This window comes from Schistocerca gregaria, chromosome 1 (genome assembly GCF_023897955.1).
Source record: "Schistocerca gregaria isolate iqSchGreg1 chromosome 1, iqSchGreg1.2, whole genome shotgun sequence".
Lineage (NCBI taxonomy): Eukaryota > Metazoa > Arthropoda > Insecta > Orthoptera > Acrididae > Schistocerca > Schistocerca gregaria.
In genome coordinates this window covers 1,086,438,041-1,086,459,516 of record NC_064920.1, presented here as the reverse complement: position 1 = coordinate 1,086,459,516, position 21,476 = coordinate 1,086,438,041, and the positions used below count along the sequence as shown (strand labels likewise).

At 43.1% G+C, this 21,476-nt stretch overlaps 1 protein-coding gene across 2 annotated transcripts in view; it reads left to right on the top strand.

Moving 5' to 3' along the window:
* LOC126281933 (xaa-Pro aminopeptidase 1-like) overlaps nt 1–21,476 on the top strand; it is a 322,109-nt gene that overhangs the window by 251,348 nt on the left and 49,285 nt on the right. For both annotated transcript variants that reach the window (XR_007551312.1, XM_049981279.1), the window contains exon 3: nt 13,934–14,146. Coding sequence is in view for 1 of the 2 variants with exons in the window: in XM_049981279.1 (XP_049837236.1) it covers nt 13,934–14,146 (213 nt within the window). In the remaining variant the exon portion in view is untranslated. The remainder of the gene's footprint in view (nt 1–13,933; nt 14,147–21,476) is intronic.

Below are 21,476 nucleotides of genomic sequence, written 5' to 3'. Positions count from 1 at the left end.
GGCCTCGAAAAACTGAAGACAGATCAATCGAGAAAACAGGAAGAAGTTGTGTGCAACTATGAAAAAAATAAGCGAAGTATACAAACTGAGTAGTCCATGCGCAAGATAGGCAACATCAAGGAGAGTGTGAGTGAAGGAGCGCCGTGGTCCCGTGGTTAGCGTGAGCGGCTGTGGAATGGGAGGTCCTTGGTTCAAGTATTCCCTCGCGTGAAAAGTTTAATTTTTTATTGTCAGACAATTATTATCTGTCCGTCCGTTATGTTTTCATCACTTTTTTTGGGAGTGATTATCACATCCACAAGAAAACCTAAATCGGGCAAGGTAGAAGAATCTTTTTACCCATTCGCCAAGTGTACAAGTTAGGTGGGTCGACAACATATTCCTGTCAGGTGAAGCACATGCCGTCACCAGTTTCGTATAGAATATATCAGACGTGTTTTCCTGTGGAGGAATCGGTTGACCTATGACCTTGCGATCAACTGTTTTCAGTTCCCGTTGGAGAGGCACGTCCTTTCGTCTACTAATCGCACGGTTTTGTGGTGCGGCCGCAAAACACAGACACTAAACTTATTACAGTGAACAGAGAAGTCAATGAACGAACGGACAGATCATAACTTTGGGAAGATTAAAAAAAGTAAACTTTTCACTCGAGGGAGGACATGAACGAAGGTCCTCTCGTTCCACAGCTGCTCACGTTAACAACGGGACCACGGCGCTCCTTATCTGACGCTCTCCTTGATGTGGCCTATCTTGCACATGGACTACTCAGTTTGTATATTTTGCTTATTTTTTCATAGTTCCACACAACTTCTTCCTGTTTTCTCGATTGATCTGTGCTCCGTTTTTCAAGGGCTATCCACTATGCCAACTTATAACTAAACCTGAGGGGGGTTCGATGGGGAGATTCCCTTGTTAGTGGAAAGTGCCAACTACTCATCATTATTATTATTATATATTTTTTAATGATTTCCTTTACTTTGTGCCTATAAAATTCTAATGATTACTCACACTCTCCTTTCTGCTTCTCTTATGTAGTATGACAAAATTTTCTCTCTTTTTCAATTTAGGTATATTCTGTAGTATATGTAAAAAAGTTTCTTCCACTTCTGCTCCACCTATCATGTTGACGTTTCCCTCATACTACCCCACTTAATAGTGTAACTAGAGGAAGAGATCAAACCAGAATACACAATATGCCTGTGGCATCACAAGTGCATCACATACAGAAACATAAACTCAAAATCAATGCATCGATGCCAAATATAAACTGTTATGCCTGTCCTGCAATGTCTACCCCCTCAAAAAAAAAAAGAGAGAGAGAGAGAGACGGTTTAAGGAACAACAACAAGAGAAAAACGAAAATATAAAAACGAAAACATATAAAACGACAGTAATATTAACCAACACTAGGAATATAATAGGTTAATAGAATAAACTGTCTTTTTTTAAATGTATCGTTGTTAATATATTTAGATAAACATATACGGTTGCACAAAAAAGGTTCAAGTCCTCCCTCGGGTGAAAAATTTAATTTTTTATTTGCAGACAATTATCAGAGTTCAGGCACCCACACATAATCAACTTCGCTCTCCAAAATTCCAGGGCATGTTCAGATTTGCTTGGTCATATACAGGATTTGACGGTCTACACACGAAAAATTTGAAAAAGTTAAAAACATATGTTTTGGAAGAGCACAGAAAAAACTGTGCGACTGTGAAACTGTTGCATTCATTTGTTGCAGTTTATGTGACACACTCTTATGTTTTCATCACTTTTTTGGGAGTGATTATCACATCCACAAGAAAACCTAAATCGGGCAAGGTAGAAGAATCTTTTTACCCATTCGCCCAGTGTACAAGTTAGGTGGGTCGACAACATATTATTGTCATGTGACGCACAAGCCGTCACCAGTGTCGTATAGAATATATCAGACGTGTTTTCGTGGATCAAATGTTTTCGGTTCCCATTGGAGAGGCACGTCCTTTTGTCTACTAATCGCGCGGTTTTGCGGTGCGGTCGCAAAACACAGACACTAAACTTATTACAGTGAACAGAGACGTCAATGAACGAACGGATCATAACTTTGCAGAAATAAAGTAAGTAAACTTTTCGCTCGAGAGAAGACTTGAACCATGGACCTCTCGCTCCGCAGTTGCTCACGCTAACCACGAGACCACGGCCCTCCTGTGCTGAAATCATCCTTGATGTTGCCTATGTTGCCCATGGACTACTCAGTTTGTATATTTTGCTTTTTTTCCATAGTTGCACACAACTTCTTCCTGATTTCTCGATTGATCTGTGTTCAGTTTTTCAAGGTCTATCCACTGTGCCAACTTATAACTAAATCCGAGGGGGGTGCGATGGGGAGGTTCCCTTGTCAGTAGGGCCAGGAGGCCGCGCAGTCCAGATATTCACATTCAGCATTACTCTACATCTACATCCATACTCCGCAAGCCACCTGACGGTGTGTGGCGGAGGGTACCTTGAGTACCTCTATCGGTTCTCCCTTCTATTCCAGTATCGTGTTATTCCTGGAAAGAAGGATTGTCGGTATGCCTCTGTGTGGGCTCTAATCTCTCTGATTTTATCCTCGTGGTCTCTTCGCTAGATATACGTAGGAGGGAGCAATATAGTGCTTGACTCCTCGGTGAAGGTATGTTCTCGAAACTTCAACAAAAGCCCGTACCGACTTACTGAGCGTCTCTCCTGCAGAGTCTTCCACTGGAGTTTATCTATCATCTCCGTAACGCTTTCATTATTACTAAATGATCCTGTAACGCAGCGCGCTGCTCTCCGATGGATCTTGACTATCTCTTTTATCAACCCTATCTGGTACGGATCCCACACTGCTGAGCAGTATTCGAGCAGTGGGCATACAAGCGTACTGTAACCTACTTCCTTTGTTTTCGGATTGCGTTTCCTTAGGATTCTTCCAATGAATCTCAGTCTGGTATCTGCTCTAACGACGATCAACTTTATATGATCATTCCATTTTAAATCACTCCTGATGCGTACTCCAACATAATTTATGGAATTAACTGCTTCCACTTGCTGACCTGCTATATTCTATCTCAATGATAAGGAATCTTTCTTTCTATATATTCGCAGTACATTACACTTGTCTACATTAAGATTCAATTGCCATTCCCTGCAGCATGCGTCAATTCGTTGCAAATCCTCCTGAATTTCAGTACAGTTTTCCATTGTTACAACCTCTCGATATACCACAGCAGCATCCGCAAAAAGCCTCAGTGAACATCCGATGTCATCCACAACGTCATTTATGTATATTGTGGATAGCTACGGTCCTACGACACTCCCCTCCGGCACACCTGAAATTACTCTTACTTCGGAAGACTTCTTTCCATTGAGAATGACATGCTGCGTTCTGTTCTCTAGGAACTCTTCAATTCAATCACACAATTGGTCTGATAGTCCATATGCTCTTACTTTGTTCATTAAACGACTGTGGGGAACTGTATCGAACGCCTTGAGGAAGTCAAGAAACACGGCATCTACCAGGGAGATTTCCCAACCGAGCGATTTGGTGCAGTGGTTAGCACACTGGACCCGCATTGGGGAGGACGACGGTTCAAACCTGCGTCTGGCCATCCCGATTCAGATTTTCCGTGATTTCACTAAACCGCTTTAGGCAAATACCGGGACGGTTCCTGTGGAATGCCACGGGCGACTTCCTTCCCCATCCTTTTCCAATCCGTTAGGACCAATGACGACCTCGCTGTTTGGTCCCCTCCCCCCCAAATCAACCAACTAACCCATAGATTATCCAAGAGCGTTTGACACAGTACGATGCCTACATCTGTTATCAAAAGCGCTATCGCAAGGGATATCCAGCGAAATCTGTGACCAGGCTGAGGACTTCGTGCTAGGAAGACCCAGTAGCCTTCGCAGGCATTCCGTAGACGGGAGGAGCGGGGGGAGGGGTGCAAGAACCTAAAATTTTCATTTTTGACATAAATCAGTTGGTCAGTTTCGAGATGTGCCATGCCAGAAGAAATAAATTAATGTAATGCTACGATTCACTAAAGGAGGGATTTAGCAGAATGGCGGGAAATCACTTCTACATCTACATATATACTCCGGTAGCCACCAAGCGGTGTGTGGTGGAGGGCGCAATTCGCGCCAAAGTTAAACCCCCCCCCCCCCTCCCCCCCTCTCTGTTCCACTCGCGTATCGCCTCATTACGAGCTCTTATTTCCCTTATCTTTGAATTATGATGATTATTACGCGATTTGAAAGTTGGTGGTAGTAATATATGCTCTACATCCTCGATGAAGATTGGATTTCGGAATTTAGTGAGCAGCCCCTTCTGTTTAGCGCGTCGTCTATCTGCAAGTGTGTTCCACTTCAAACTTTCTATGAGATTTGTAACGCTCTCGCGATGGCTAAACGTACCAGTCTCGAATCTTGGCACTCTTCTTTGGACTTTCTCAATTTCTTGAATCTGGCCCAACTGGTAACGGTCCCATATAGACGAACAAAACTCTAAGACTGGACGAACTAACGTATTGCAAGCTATTTCCTTTGTTGAAGGACTGCATCGCTTCAGGATTCTACCAATAAAACGCAATGGAAAGTTCGCCTTGCCCTCTACTTGTGTAATCTGATCATTCCATTTGAGATCATTTCGAATAGTCACTCCCAGATACTTGACTGATGTTACCGCTTCCAAAGACTGATCATTTATTTTTTACTCATACTTTAATGGGGATTTTCGCCTTGTTATACGTAGTAGGTTACACTTACTAATATTGGGAGATAACTGCCAGTCATTACACCACGCATTTATTTTCTGCAAATCCTCATTGATTTGTTCACAACTTCCATGTGATACTACATTCCTGTAGACTCCAGCATCATCGGCAAATAGTCTAAGGCCGCTGCCAATACCATCAACCAGATCGTTTATGTAAATCCGTAAAAAAAAGAGTACCTATTACGCTGCCCTGGGGCACACCTGAAGTTAGTCTTGTTTCCGTTGAAGTTACCCCGCTCAGGACGACATACTGTTCCTTGTCTGTTAGAAAACTTTCTATCCAACCGCAAATGTCATTGGATAGACCGTAAGCGCACACTTTTTGTAGCAAGCGACAGTGCGGAACTGAGTCGAACGCCTTTCGAAAGTCGAGAAATATGGCATCAACCTGGGAGACGGTATCTAGAGCCTGTTGTATATCATGCACAAAGAGGGCCAGCTGTGTCTCTCATGTCCGCTGTTTCCTAAAACTATGCTGGCTTCTGAAGATGAGCTTCTCAGAGTCTAGAAATGTCATTACGTCTGAACACAAAATATGTTCCATGATTCTACAACAAATCGACGTGAGTGAAATTGGCCGGTAATTATGTGCGTCCGACTTTCTACCTTTTTTATAGACTGCTATGACCTGGGCCTTCTTCCAGTCCTGTGGAACTTTCCGCTGTTCCAATGATCGCTAATAGATGATGGATACGAATGGTGCTATATTTGTAGCATAGTTAACATAAAATCTTAAGGGCGTACCGTCTGGGACAGATGCCTTTCTGGCGTCTAAGAATCTTAACTGTTTTACAATCCCAGATACACTAAACACTATGTCAGCCATCCTTTCGTTTGTTCGATAACTGAAAGGGGGAATGGTGCTGCAGTCCTCTATCATAAACGAGTTTTTGAAAGCTAGGTTAGGATTTCGGCCTTCTGTTTATCATCATCAGTTACATTACCCGTACTGTCAGCAAGAGAATGTATTGCATTATTTGTGGCGTTCATTGATTTTACGTACGACCAAAATTTTTGGGGGTTATTTTTAGAATATGCAGATAAAATACTTTCAAATTCGTTAAAAGTGTCTCATTGTCCTTCTGACAGCGGCTTTCATTTCGCATAATTTCTGTTTGTCAGCGGGGCAGTGATTACGTTTAAAACGATTGTGCAAAATTCTCTGCTTTCTCAGCAACTTCCTAATATGTTTGTTGTACCAAGGTGGATCCTTTCCCTCACCTATATTTTTGCTAGGCACGTACTTCTCTAACACATGGTGGACAATACCTTTAAATTCCGACCAAAGATGCTCAATATCTTTGTGTCCCACGGTGAATGCTTGGAGCTGACTATGAGGATATTCATTAATGACACTTTTATTTGCTTTTCCAAGCAAGAATTTTTTTTTTTTTTTTTTTTTTTTTTTTTTTTGCTGCTTCCACTGTCATAGAAGCCACAACGACTTTATGGTCACTAATACCTTCTTCTAGATCAGGTCTGTTTGTCGCCAAGATATCTAATATGGTCCCATCTCGAGTTGGTGTTCTAACCAATTGCTCAAGGTTGTTACGTTGAGAGCGTTCACACGAATCTTTGCTTCTGCCCCCTGTGATAAACGTGTAATTTTCCCAGTCAATGGATGATAGATCAAAGTCTCTACCTATAACTAATGGATAATTTGGATATTTACTTCCTATGTACTTGTAGACGTTCATATATCTAGACAACATTGCAACATTGTCCGCGGAGCGCAGCGATCTGGTGTTATACAACGGTTAAAACAACGGTCGAGATCGCAATAACATTAATTTATTACGTGTACGATCGAGATATCATGTGAAAAACCGAGGAGCCTTCAGCACCGGACGTAGGGGGCGAAAAAATCTGAAGATGGCTTTAACGTAAGCCGAAACCGGTAATAATAAACAAATGTTATTGCAATCTTGACTGTTGTTTCAACCAAACTTCTAGACGTGTATGTGAATTCTTTAATGAATAAAAACTCTGTACTCCACGTCACGAGAGGGTGCGCCTGTGGAGGAGGATGCAGCATGTCATCCTCGATGTCGAGTCAACCACAGAGGTAGAAGTAGCTTCAGCAGTGCTCCAAGGCACTCTTGCTGTTCGTGTTGCATATTAACGACCGCGCAAGTAATATGAATAACAGTCTCAGAAGGTAATGTAGTTGTCTATAATCAAGTACTGCCTCAAAAAATCAGTCAGATCTTGATAAGATTGCAAACTGTTGCAGAGATCGGCAATCCGCTTCAAATGTTCACAAGCACAAAACTGTGCACTACACAAAACGAGAAACGGCATCATCCTATGAATACAAAACCAACGAGTCACATTTGAAATCGGTCAACTCATACAAATACCTAGCTGTAACACTTTCTAGAGATATGAAATACAACGATTTCAAGGCCCAGTTGCAGGTAAAGCAAAAATAATTAATACTGTTTATCACAGAAGTACATCCGTGACAGTGAATGGGAATTTGATTCTTACAGCAAATGCTGCATGACATCGGTTCTCATTTCATTGAAGGTTTTCCATTGTATTAGCCTCTTACACATACACAGTCGGACTTGTCTACGAAGATGTTAAGGCATTGTTGTTCGTGACTTGACGTGTTCACAACTGACAACGATAGTCGACACCCTGAGGCTTCTTGCAAAAGACTTGCCTACATTTCCGACATATTTAGTTGCAACTGAAGATCTGCCACAGTTTATCTCCTGTGCCCCATAAATGTTTGATGCATTCATGTCGGACGATCTAGTTGGCCAAATCATGAAGTCCATGAATGGCTGCAGATGACTTCAAGTAGCCAAACAACCATTTCGAGTTAATGATCGGTTCAGTTGGACCAGAGGACGCAGTCTCTCCCGTGTAATCATGGCCCACTCCATTATGTATCCACCACCAGGTTACACAGTGCCTTGTTAAGAACTTGGCTCCATGGCTTCGTGAGGTCCGCGCCACACTCGAAGCCTACCATCAGCTCTTACCAACTCAAATGGAGACTCCTCTGACCAGGCCACGATTTTCCACTCGTCAAGGGTCCAACAGATATCTTCACGAGCCCAGGAGAGGGTTGGGTTGTTTTGGGGGAGGAGACCAGAGAGCGAGGTCATCGGTATCATCTGATTAGGAAAGTACGGAGAAGGAAGTCTGCCGTGCCCTTTCGAAGGAACCACCCCGGCATTTGCCTGGAGCGATTTAAGGAATTCACGGAAAACCTAAATCAGGATGGGTGGACACGAGATTGAACCGTCGTCCTCCCGAATGCGAGTCCAGAGCGCTTCCCAGGAGAGGCACTGCAGGCAATGTTGTGCTGTTAGTAAAGGCATTCACGTCGATGATCTGCTGCCATAGCCTACTAATGCCAAATTTCGGCGCACTGTCCTAACGGATACCTTTGTCGTAAGTTGGTTGGTTGGTTGGTTGGTTTGGGGAAGGAGAACAGACAGGGAGGTCATCGGTCTCATCGGATTAGGGAAGGACGGGGAAGGAAGACGGCCGCTCCCTTTTAAAGGAACCATCCCGGCATTTGCCTGGAGCGATTTAGGAAATCACGGAAAACCTAAATCAGGATGGCCGGACGCGGGATTGAACCGTCGTCCTCCCGAATGTGAGTCCAGTGTCTAACCACTGCGCCACCTCGCTCGGTTTTGTCGTAAGCCCCTCATTGATTTCTGCGATTGTTTCATGCAATGTTGATTGTCCAGTAGAACTGAGAACTCTATGCAAACGCCGCTGCTCTCGTTTCTTAAGTGAAAACTGTCGGCTACTGCGTTGTCCATAGTGAGAGGTAATGCCTGAAATTTGGTATTCTCGTCACACTTTTGACGACGTAGGTCTAGGAATACTGAATTTCCTAACGGTTTCCGAAATGGAATGTCCCACGCGTCTAGCTCCAACTACCATTCCGCGTCCGAAGTCTGTTAATTCCCGTCGTGCGGCCATAACCACGCCGGAAACATTTTCACATGAATCAGCCGAGTTCAAATGACAGCTTCGCCAATGCACTGCTTTTCTTGACTTTCTGTGCGTAATACGAGCGCTATCTGTATATGTGCGTATCGCTATCGCATGACTTTTGTCACTTTAGTGTAGCAGACTGGGTGACGGGTAGAGAAGCACTAAGTCTGTATGGGGAGAAAAGACATTTATGGCACAACACGATGGAAAGAAAGAGGATTAATCGCTAAAAAATGTACTCTGAGGAGTTAAGGAGTCGGCAATTTGAAATACAGGCAAGAGTGTAAGGCAGGGCCGGCCACGGCATACCAAACTTGACACTTGCAGTGTGTGCGGACCGCTGGCGTGGCATAGCCCGGCCTGTCGCTAGGCACTGCTCGGTCCTTCTCCGAAGTACCCGGAACAGCGCGATATTTCATTTAGTATTGCGGTGCGGCATTTTTCGGCCAGCACAATTCTCTGAGTTCGGTGGAGAACTGGTGTCAGCGCTGTTTACCCTTCGCTATTTGCGCTTGGTATGAAGGACGTTCACAGGTCCAGTGGCTGCTTGCACAAAAGGACGCAGTCTAGCGATCTATCGTAACAATACTCTAAAATGAACAGGAATGACAGAAGAGAGGGATGAGAATTCTCAATTCGCGTAAGTGACAGGTACAGCATATTTGATATGAAACGATGTTACAAAACTATGCAGAAATAATTTAAAGAGTTAGTTGAAAATGTAAGAGCAAAAAGTTACAACGATCGATAGACGGGATTAATTGTTTCTGTATATCGAAAAGCATTTTGTGCTAAATTAACAGGCCTGGAGCGCGTGCAGTAGTTGGTAATATGAAGAGAACTGGTTGAAGAGGTCGATGAATAACTGCCGAGACGGTTGTCACCTACTGGGATGTCTTGCCGCATACACCATACAAGAATGAACTGCATTCTTCCAACACTCTCCACACTTTTTCTGCATTGGTAAATGCCATCGACAACTCACGAGCTACTGGTTGGACTGCCACACACTACGAGGGGCGTTTGAAAAGTCCGTGCAAAGTCCGAGAGATGGCACCACCGGCGCGTATCGAGTTCATGTTTAGTTAGTAGCATCTTTGGAAAGAACGCACACCAAGTTTCAGCCAAATTGGTCTATTTCTTTGTGTTTGGCATTCGTGTGAATCAAGGAAGTCGAGGGATTGTCAAGAAATGGACGAAAAAGATTTTCGTGTGGTGATTAAACATTACTTTATGAAAGGCAAAACGCCTCAGCAGACCAAAGAGAAGCTTGATAAACATTGCGGTGACTCTGCACCTTCGATTAGAACAGTTTATAAGTAATTTCAAAATTTTCGAAGTGGCCGTATGGGCACAAGTTATGCTGAACGTTCTGGACGCCCTGTGGAGGTTATGACTCCAGAAATCATTGATGAAATCCGTGATATGGTGATGGATGACAGAAGAGTTAAGGTGCGTGAGATTGCTAGTGCTATGGGCGTCTTGAATGGATGGCTACATAATATTTTACATAAACATTTGGACATGAGAAAGCTATCCGCAAGACAGGTTCCGCGGTTGCTCACGCTTGACAAAAAACGGAATCGTGTGAAGTGTTGCAAGAATGGTTTCTACCTGTTCAGGAACAATCCGCAGGATTTTAAGCATCGTTTCGTCACTGTGGTTGAAACATGTATACATTACTATACTCCTGAGACCAAACAACAATCTAAACTGTGAGTTACCAAGAGAGAATCTGCACCAAAAAAGGCGAAGACCATTCCTTCGGCTGGAAAGGTTATGACGACTGTCTTTGGGATTCGCAAGGGATAATCGTCATCGACTATCTGGAAAAGGGTAAAACTATTACAGGTGCCTATTAATCATCGTTATTGCACCGTTTGAAAATTTAGCTGCAAGAAAAACGCTGGCAATTGGCCCTTAAAAAAGTCATTTTCCATCACGAGAATGCATCAGCACACACCTCAGCAGTTGTGGCCGAAAAATTATTGGAAATAGGATTCCAAATCGTTTATCATCCCCCCTATTCTCCAGACTTGGCTCCCTCGGACTACTATTGTTCCCCAATTTGAAGAAATGACTGGCGGGGCAAAGATTTTATTCAAACGAGGAAGTGATTGCACTAACTAATAGCTATTTTGCAGACTTGGACACTTCCTATTATTCGGAAGTGATCAACAAATTAGAACAGCGTTGGACGAAATGTATAAGTCAAAAAGGAGACTATGTCGAAAAATAAAAACGATTTACTCCAAACAAGTAAGTAGTTTTTATTTTTATGTGGGATTTTGAAACGCCCTTCGTAACTGGCTAGCAATTCACAAGGCACTCAAGAAACACAAAAGCACACTGTAAGCAAAGATAACATCTCACCTAGCAACTACGCGGGCTGAATGGCACAAAGAAGTTGAAACGTCCCCTTAGAAAAATTTATGAATGACTGTGCTGATAAGCCTCTTACATTATTTGCTTTTCCAACAGCTGAGCAAAACTGAATGTACTCAGACATTACTCTCTTTACTTATTCTGATCAACACTAAACTGACACACAATATTTTTAGCGCAACGCAATCTGACTTTTAATAATCCCTACAAAAGAATGGCCCTGACTAACAATAACCTATACCTTTCATGAATCACTTACCTCACGAAAATCTTCGTTACTCAAACTACTGCAGTACAGCAAGCGCAAATACTGCCAGCTAAATAAAAGATTCTAACTACTGAAGTCACTAATTACTGATAGACATAGTTAGCAAATGAAAGATATTGATAGAGAACAAACAATGTATTTACCTTAATAGTGTTCAAAAGTCATTATATATATATATATATATATATATATATATATATATATATATATATATATATATATCAGCTCATGACATCCAGTCTTACAAATTTACTATCTCTGATGGACACACCTCCAGATCATCCACTCTCAAAACTCCGCCATCTCTCTCCCCACATCCACCACTGCTGGCGGCTCACCTCCAACTGCGCAACGCTACGCGCTGTTCACATCCAAATGCCCAACACTACAATAGCGAATATTCCAACAATGCTAACCAGCCACAGACTGCTCACAGCACAGCCAGTGATTTTCAAACAGAGCGGTACGTGGCGTTACCAATATAAAAACCTAAACAGCCTACTTACAAACTGTCAGTGTGGAACTTTTCAAAATACGATACCCCATAAACGACTCGCACAAGAATCCTGCAACAATACAATACTTTTAGTCTGTTAACGTAAATAGTCATTGTTGTATTTTAAAATGTATATGTTTGCTCAAAAAATACACTTTCTTTTTATTGGCTAGCAATACATGCCCCTGACTAATCCATTCTGTGAAAATCACACATCAGTAGCACTTTCCACTTCATCAATATGTGTGGTGCAAGTTTTAGGTGATTCATCCCGTATACAAAGCTTACATTCACATGAGATAACAGATAACACAATAAAGTTACACTCGTTCTTAAAAACGAACATCGAAATTTAAATAAATGTAGTTTTATTGGAAAGCCGGCCAGAGCTTGCGCCTCGTGGAGCAGGCGATGCGAGCGCTGGAGACGCGGGAGTACCTAGAGCCGGTGCTTCTCGACGTGTCCAAAGTCTTCGACTGCGTGTGGCACGCCGGCCTCGTGTACAAACCTTTTGTGCACGGGCTACCGACGTCGCACGTGGTCCTGCTGCGCTCGTATCTCTCGGGGCGCACGTTCCACGTCCGAGGTGATGGGGGCACTTCAACCGACCGGCAGATTCCGGGCGGGAGTGCCGCAAGGGTCGGTCCTCGGTCCCCTGCTGTACTCCTGTACACCGCCGACGCCCCGCGGGTGGCATGCGTGGAGTTGGCACTTTATGCTGACGACATTGCGTTGTTCACCCGCAGCATGAACGCGGCCGAGATGCGCCGCCGCCTCCAGCTCGGATGTGACGTCCTGGGTGCCTGTTCCACGAAATGGCGCCTAAAGTTCAATGCTGCGAAGAGCCAGGCTGTCATCTTTAGCAGAAGGAGGCTGCCACCGGACCTACCGCCGGTCACGATCATGGGGGGCCCCATCCCATGGTTGCGGACCGGCAAATATATCGGGGTAACGTTGGACAGACACCTGACGTGGCTGCCACACGTCCGCGACGTCAGAGGGCGGGCAGTGGGGCGCCTTCGTGCGCCTTACCCACTGCTCAATCCTTCATCGACGCTTCCTCCGCGCCACGGCCTCACCATGTATCTGTCCCTCGTCCGACCGGTACTGGAATATGCGGCCGTGGTGTGGGGTAACGCGGCAGCGACGCACATTGTGACGCTCCAACGCGTGCAAAATAGGGCGCTGCGACTTGCGCTCCACAAGCCGCCTCGCTACCCAGCAAGGCTGCTCCATGAGGAAGCGGGCATCCCTTTCCTACGGGATCGCTTCCGGCAAATCGCAAGAGTGTTCTACAGCAATGCAGAACACTCTGCCAGTCGCCTGATTCGTGGTCTGGGTCGACAGGTCCACCACAGGCCAACGACTCGCTGGCCAGACCTACTGCGAGAGTAATTTCTCTCGCAGCCCGATGTCGGAAAAACAATATGGCGTCGCAATAACTGACGCCTAGTGAGGACAGCTCACTCCGTTAGGACAAACCGCACCCTGAAGATGTCACTGCAGGAACAGCAGCCCCGGTGCTTAACCTGCCCCTACACCTGGCATATGTAGCCAGCGTTTTACAGCGAGCGAGCGAGCGAGCGAGCCGGCCAGAGGAGCCGTGCAGTTCTAGGCGGATCTGAGCGACCGCTACGGTCGCAGGTTCGAATCCTGCCACGGGCATGGATGTGTGTGATGCCTTTAGGTTAGTTAGGTTTAATTAGTTCTAAGTTCTAGGCGACAGATGGCCTCAGAAGTTAAGTCGCATGGTGCTCAGAGCCATTTGAACCATTTTTTTTATTGGAAAAAAATTAGATAAGTTAGTGTTGTTACTAGTTGCCTTAATCACTGATGTGTCATATGTGTCTGTTTTCTCTACGTCCATCAGTTTTTGCGCAGTTGTCTTCTGGTACCCTGAAGGTGCTCACGAATAACCTTGTACTAACCACTTGCAGATCCAAGCATGCTAGTTTTACATTGGTGCATGCTACTGCAGCTTGATGATATGTCGTTTGCCACCGCTGTACGGTACTGTGACATGCGCGGCCTTGCTGCGCAGAGCGAGTTCCTGGCGCGGTCGGACCGCCGGCTGGAGTGGATCTCGGGCTTCTCGGGCAGCTACGGGGAGGCGGTGGTGACGGCGCAGCGCGGGGGCGGCGAGGGCGGCCAGGCCGCGCTGTGGACCGACGGCCGCTACCACGCCCAGGCCGACGACCAGCTGGACTGCGGTTGGCAGCTCGTGCGACACGGCGTCGTCCAGCTCTCCGTCCAGGTACTGCAACGCCGCGCGCACCGCGCTCCAGCCGGTCGCTAGAGTCGAAAGACTCTGGCCGGCAGTCATTTGATTTTAGTCGCAGCCAGCGTTGTCTTGCTGCAGAACGCGGACGTGCTTTTACCGGGTAGCATTCATCTCACGCTAGGTGAGGAGAACCCTACGTCATAATGACGTAACGCTACGTCATCGTGACGTAAATAACCTAAATCGACTAAATGAGTACATATATCGGTCTTTGCAGTTGTACCTATAACGTCAAAGCTAAATGTAAATACATGTGTACAAACAAAGTGGCAGGAGTTGTGTGATATACTCATCCCAGCTGAATGAATTGTTAAATGTAATCCCAACAATTTCCGATGTTATTGTGTATAGTGAACATAATTAATGTCTGAGCGAAGGAGCCATAACGAAATAAAAAAAAAGCTTGTCATTCTTTATAAATCCGATGAATTGTGCATAAATCGTGTGGACCGAAAAGTGAAATAATTAATTATTAAGCTGCAATCCAAAGAATGTGGGATGTTATTGTGTGTTTCATGAACGTAACGAATATCTGAATGAAGGAATCATAACCATAACGAAAGTTTAAAAAGTCTCTAGTCATGTTTTCAATCCGATTAATACTGAATAAATCATGTGGATAAAAACGTGAAATAGGAAGAAATTAAAGTGTTTCGTATTTTTATAAAATACAATGAATTGTACTTAATTCATGTGGGCAGAAACGTTAAACTGAGAAATTGAAGTGGTTCTGAAGATAATTCCGAATGTTGCTAGAAACATTAAACCATCTAGTTCCATTTAATTTTGCCTTCGTGTTGTAAATCAACTAAGAAAGATAGTGAAATCTTTCAGACTATCTTCATGGTTCTGCTCGAAAGTTCTCTCATCTCCAGTAGAGCCCATGTTCAGAACGATGTATACCCTAGAAACACCGGTCATAGGACAATGAAAGCACATAAACAAATAACAATGCAGATTCAAGACGCACACAACAGTCGATGTATACAGAATGCACACAACAGTCGATAGGACAGCTCGTGAAACTCACGATGACGCGTGCCTACGTCACTATGACGTACGGCTCTCCTCGCCTAGCGTGAGATGAATGCTACCCACTTTAACCACAGTCCAACGTAGCAGTAGACAGATGGAGCGACACTAGCGCTCCAAGCGGCGAAAAGGTGAATATCAGACGCGTCGTAAGCATGTTTGTTTTGCATCCATTTCCTACGTAATTTACGAACTATTTGAGTTCATGCCTCCAACGGTTTAAGAAGTATCAGAAGACATATATGTTTCTAAAAATGATTCTAAAATAAGCGCACGTATCGACAAAAACCATGAATCGAGTGGCAATGATACAAGGATAGCTATCACACCCAACAGACAAGAATTAACTGGTGAAATTGTAAACGATGTTTTTCAGAAAATCATTAAGTGGTTCTCTGCAAATGGGCTCTCATTAAACTCTGACAAAATACATTATATACAGTTTCACACAGTAAATGGAATGACACCATTAATAAATATAGTCTTCGATCAGAAATCCGTAGCTAAGGTAAAATATTCAAAATTTCTAGGTGTATGCATTGATGAGGGGTTAACTGGAAAAAACACACTGAGGATCTGCTGAATCGTTTGAGTTGAGCTACTTATGCTATTAGGGTCATTGCAAATTTTGGAGATATACATCTGAGTAAATTAGCTTACCATACCACACCTATTTTCATTCTCTGCTTTCGTATGGCATCATATTCTGGGGTGACTCATCATTGAGTAAAAGAGTATTCATTGCACAAAAGCGTGTAATCAGAATAATTGCTGGAGCTCATCCAAGATCATCCTGCAGACACTTATTTAAAGAGCTAGAGATCTTCACTGTAGCCTCACAATATATATACTTATGAAATTTGTTATTAACAATCCGAACGAATTCAAAAGTAATAGCAGTGTACATGGCTACACCACTAGGAGAAAGGATGATCTTCACTACTCAAGGTTAAATCTAACTTTGACTCAGAAGGGGGTAAATTATGCTGCCACAAAAGTCTTTGGTCACTTACCTATTAGCATCAAAAGTCTGACAGATAGCCATCTAACATTTAAAAGTAAATTAGAAGAATTTCTTAATGGCAACTCCTTCTACTCATTAGATGAATTTTTGGATATAGTGAGTGGGTAATTTTCCAACACCCACCAAAAAGGAAATATTGAGTGTCATGTAATATTTTGTGTAATGTAATATCTTGTATACCCACCTTTTATTAACCTGACACGTTTCACATCATTACAAAGTGTCGTAGTCATGATCTATGGAACTAGTACTAATCTAATCTAATCTAATCTAGCTACAACACATTCGTGAAGAAACACTTGTGACATTGGATAGAATAGCAGCTCACCTCGTTATCGAAAGATTATAAACACACAGATTCACACGTAAGAAGCACAGACATGTACCTCTACATCCAAAAGCGATCGACAGCTCATTTATCGTTCTGTGGGCCTACTGTGTTTGTCATTGTCGCATGTTGCCACAAGTACGACCTTCATCTTTATATTATTCTACGTGGGTCAAGCAACTGCCAAATAGTGGGTGAAATATGTTGAAAACATTATAATGAGCTGATTACATTACATTTCACGCACAACCAAATATTTGAATAATTTGCAAAGAATCTGTCAGTGAACAAGATGCTAACAAAATAATGTCATCACACGAAGGAAGCAAGGAAAATTAAGTGACTAACAACAGAAGTGAATGAAATACATACCAAACATCACGATTTTGTAAGATACGAATAACTGCACTTAATCTAACCACTCCATCGTCAAAGCAATTCTGTGTTGACGATACAAACGAATCTGGCACTGATACATGGAGAGCTGAACTGGCTGCTTCTGTGTCATAGGACTGTTTTACAGCTTTAGATGGATTTCGAATCTTTGTTATAGTTTCCTCTTCATCGTCAGTTGAGGCGGCTTATTTGGGATGTCAAACAGCGTGGGTACTGCATTCCACAAGAGTTTATTATTATCTGCTTTCATGGACTTACAAAACCTAATATTATTATAATTTAAACTGGGTCTTTTTTCATAAAGTCTTCTCGTCTGCTTTTAACAAGCCATTTTATGCTCCTAAAACGAAACATTAATCATTAATACACATGTAGTTTGCAAGTGAATCCTGACGATACAGTTTAGTAACATGATGGTGTATACCTCTCAGGATCCTTAGGAAACCTAAAAAAGGCAGCTGTGGTGTCTTGTACCTGCTGTTGCTGCAATTTATTGCGCTACAAACGCTCCCTCATGTAAAAACCATTGTAGAAACCAAAATAAACAACCACAATTGGCTTTCACGATCGCGCCGAACTCACAGTTTAAGTTACTGGCCGCTTGGGGCGCTGCTGGCGCAGTAGGCAACAAAATCAAGGCGAAGTGTCGCGACTGTTATGTTAGACTGCGCTTTTACTTGTACATAATTCAGAAGAGGCACTGTGGTTGCGCTCCTTCCAAAGATATTTCACAGTCTGACATAACAGTCGCGACACTCTGTCTCGTTTTTGTTCCCATAGCGATAGCAACGCCACAAGCGACCAGCAAGCAACACTACTAAATGACTGTGAATACTAACGTTCAGATATTCGTAACGTAGATTTTATAATAGGAAGTGTATGTAGTGCCATAACAAACGACAATAACTAAAAAAAATAACCCTATGTTAGTCGTTTTTAGTTCCCTAAGGACCCTGGGAGGAACGAAACGGTCCAGTACAGGACAGTCTATTTACGATTCTTTTGTAACGTACAGACATTTCCTGAATAATGTCATTTTTCGTTAATAACAAAAAGTTGCTTGTAAACACCAGAAGATCTTACTTTTCACACAAAGTAAGCAAAAGCTTGCAAACTGTGATACCCATTATATGTGTGTGCTTGGTAAGTAGATTTTTATCTATCTAATTACTTATATTTCTTTACTTTTTGGCACATTTGTGTTTTCTAGTGATGGATACGGTCCTCTTTGGCTTCCTCGTAATGTTTCTGTTTCTCCCACCTTTGTATAGTTATCATTTCCTTCCTTATTCTGGCTCAAGTTTAAAAGAATAGTTGACCATGCACTGAATAGATATATACCTAGTAGAACAGCTGGTACTGGGAGGGAATCTCCACAGTATACAGTCATTGTAAAGAAAGTTGTAAAGAAACAAAGATTACTGCATAATAGGTGTAAAATAAATTGTAGAGCTATAGATAGAGATACGCTGAATGAGAGATGCTGAATGAAACACATCTGGCTGTCAAGAGCGCAATGTGTGGCGCATTCAATGACTACTGCAGCAGAATATTGTCAAGAACCCAAAGAAATTATGGACATACGTAAAGGCTGTTAGTGGCGCCATATTTAGTATCCTGTCCCTAGCAAATGAGACAGAAACTGAAATTGAGGGTGGCAAAGCAAAATGTGAAATGCTTACTCATTTTCAAATGTTCCTTTACAAAGAAAAGGCCAGGCGAATTGTCCCAATTTAATCCTCATACCACTGAAAAGATGAGAGAGAAAAGTATTAGTACAGCTGAAATCATTAAAATTGAACAAAGCTCCACGGCCCCAAGGAATCCCGGTCAGATTCTATACTGAATTCACAGCTGAGTTAGCCCCTCTTCTAACCACAATCTGTCATAGATTCCTTGAAGAAAAAACCATGCCCAGTTCTTGGAAGAAGGCGCAGGTCACACCTGTCTACAAGAAGGGTAGTAGAAGTCTACCACTAGAGGGCTCCAAATTGTAACATGTAACATGACAGTGTGTAACGTAACTATGGCGGAGCCTGAGAAACAGTAAGATGTAATCGAGTTTTGAACTCAAAGAATTCATCCACACATGGAGCATTCTCTTCTTCAGCATGACAGTGCCAGACCACTCATGAATACTGCCACAAGTGCAACAACCCAGTGCCTTGGGTTCACTGCCATTGATCATCCTCCAGACAGTCCCAACTTGGCACCATCTGATTTTCATCTGTTTCCAAAACTTAAAGAACAGCTTTGAGGATTTCACTTTGGTAGTGATGAAGCAATAGAAGCAGAGGTGGTGTTGTGGCTCCATCAACGAAGTCAAACATTCTACTGTGACGGTATCAACAAATTGGTCTTCTGTTGAGAGCAATGTGTTTGTCATTATGGGAGTATGCTGAGAAACTGTTATGGTGACATGAAGAATGAAGATGTGGAATGTTAAGAAATTTTGTTTTATTTAAAAAGCTTTAAGAGTTTTTACATAAAAAATTGGGAGGCTTACTTTTTAGCACATCCTCGTAGATTAGTTTACATGTATGTTAGGAGAAAACCAGCTACTTTTAAGAAAGGCACTTTAGTGATGTCAAAAGAAACTGTGAGCAGTCTATATCTATACTCCATAAGCCACCATACAGTGTGTGGCGGAGGGTACTCTGTGTGCCAGTATCACTTCCCCCTTTACCTGTTCCAGACACAAAAGGTTTGCAAGACGAAAGGTTTGTTGGTAAACCTTAGTGCAAACTCAAATATCTCTAATTTTATCTTCATGGTATTTTTGTAAGATATAAGTACGAAGAAGGAATATACTGTCCGATTCTTCTGGATCATGAAGCACACTGTGCAGTAGAGCACACCTACATCTACATCTACATTTATACTCTGCAAGCCACCCAACGGGGTGTGGCGGAGGGCACTTAAAGTGCCACTGTCATTTCCTCCCTTTCCTGTTCCAGTCGCGTATGGTTCGCGGGAAGAACGACTGTCTGAAAGCCTCCGTGCGCACTCTAATCTCTCTAATTTTACATTACTGATCTCCACGGGAGGTATAAGTAGGGGGAAGCAATATATTCGATACCTCACCCTCTCGCACCCAGAAACGCACCCTCTCGAAACCTGGCGAGCAAGCTACACCGCGATGCAGAGGCCTTTCTTGTAGAGTCTGCCACTTGAGTTTGTTAAACATCTCCGTAACGCTATCACGGTTACCAAATAACCCTGTGACGAAACGCGCCGCTCTTCTTTGGATCTTCTCTATCTCCTCCGTCAACCCGATCTGTTACGGATCCCACACTGATGAACAATACTCAAGTATAGGTCGAACAAGTGTTTTGTAAGCCATCTCCTTTGTTGATGGACTACATTTTCTAAGGACTCTCCCAATGAATCTCAACCTGGTACCCGCCTTACCAACAATTAATTTAATATGATCATTCCACTTCAAATCGTTCCGCACACATACTCCCAGATATTTTACAGAAGTAACTGCTACCAGTGTTTGTTCCACTATCAAATAATCATGCAATAAACGATCCTTCTTCCTATGTATTCGCAATACATTACATTTGTCTATGTTAAGGGTCAGTTGCCACTCCCTGCACCAAGTGCCTATCCGCTGCAGATCTTCACATCTTCCTGCATTTCGCTGCAATTTTCTAATGCTGCAACTTCTCTGTATACTACAGCATCATCCGCGAAAAGCCGCATGGAACTTCCGACATTATCTACTAGGTAATTTATATATATATTCTGAAAAGCAATGGTCCCCTAACACTCCCCTGTGGCACGCCAGAGGGTACTTTAACGTCTGTAGACGTCTCTCCATTGATAACAACATGCTGTGTTCTGTTTGCTAAAAACTCTTCAATCCAGCTACACAACTGTTCTGATATTCCGTAGGCTCTTACTTTGTTTATCAGGCGACAGTGCGGAACATTATCGAACGCCTTCCGGAAGTCAAGAAAAATAGCATCTACCTGGGAGCCTGTATCTAATATTTTCTGGATCTCGTGAACAAATAAAGCGAGTTGGGTCTCACACGATCGCTGTTTCCGGAATCCATGTTGATTCCTACAGAGTAGATTCTGGGTTTCCAAAAACGACATGATACTCAAGCAAAAAACATGTTCTAAAATTCTACAACAGATCAACGTCAGAGATATAGGTCTATAGTTTTGCGCATCTGCTCGACGACCCTTCTTGAAGACTGGGACTACCTGTGCTCTTTTCCAATCATTTGGAACCTTCCGTTCCTCTAGAGACTTGCGGTACACGGCTGTTAGAAGGGGGGCAAGTTCTTTCGCGTACTCTGGGTAGAATCAAATTGGTATCCCGTCAGGTCCAGTGGACTTTCCTCTGTTGAGTGATTCCAGTTGCTTTTCTATTCCTTGGACACTTATTTCAATGTCAGCCATTTTTTCGTTTGTGCGAGGATTTAGAGAAGGAACTGCAGTGCAGTATTTCAGCTTCACGCGTGTCATCCTCTGTTTCAATGCCATCGTAATCCCGGAGTGTCTGGATAT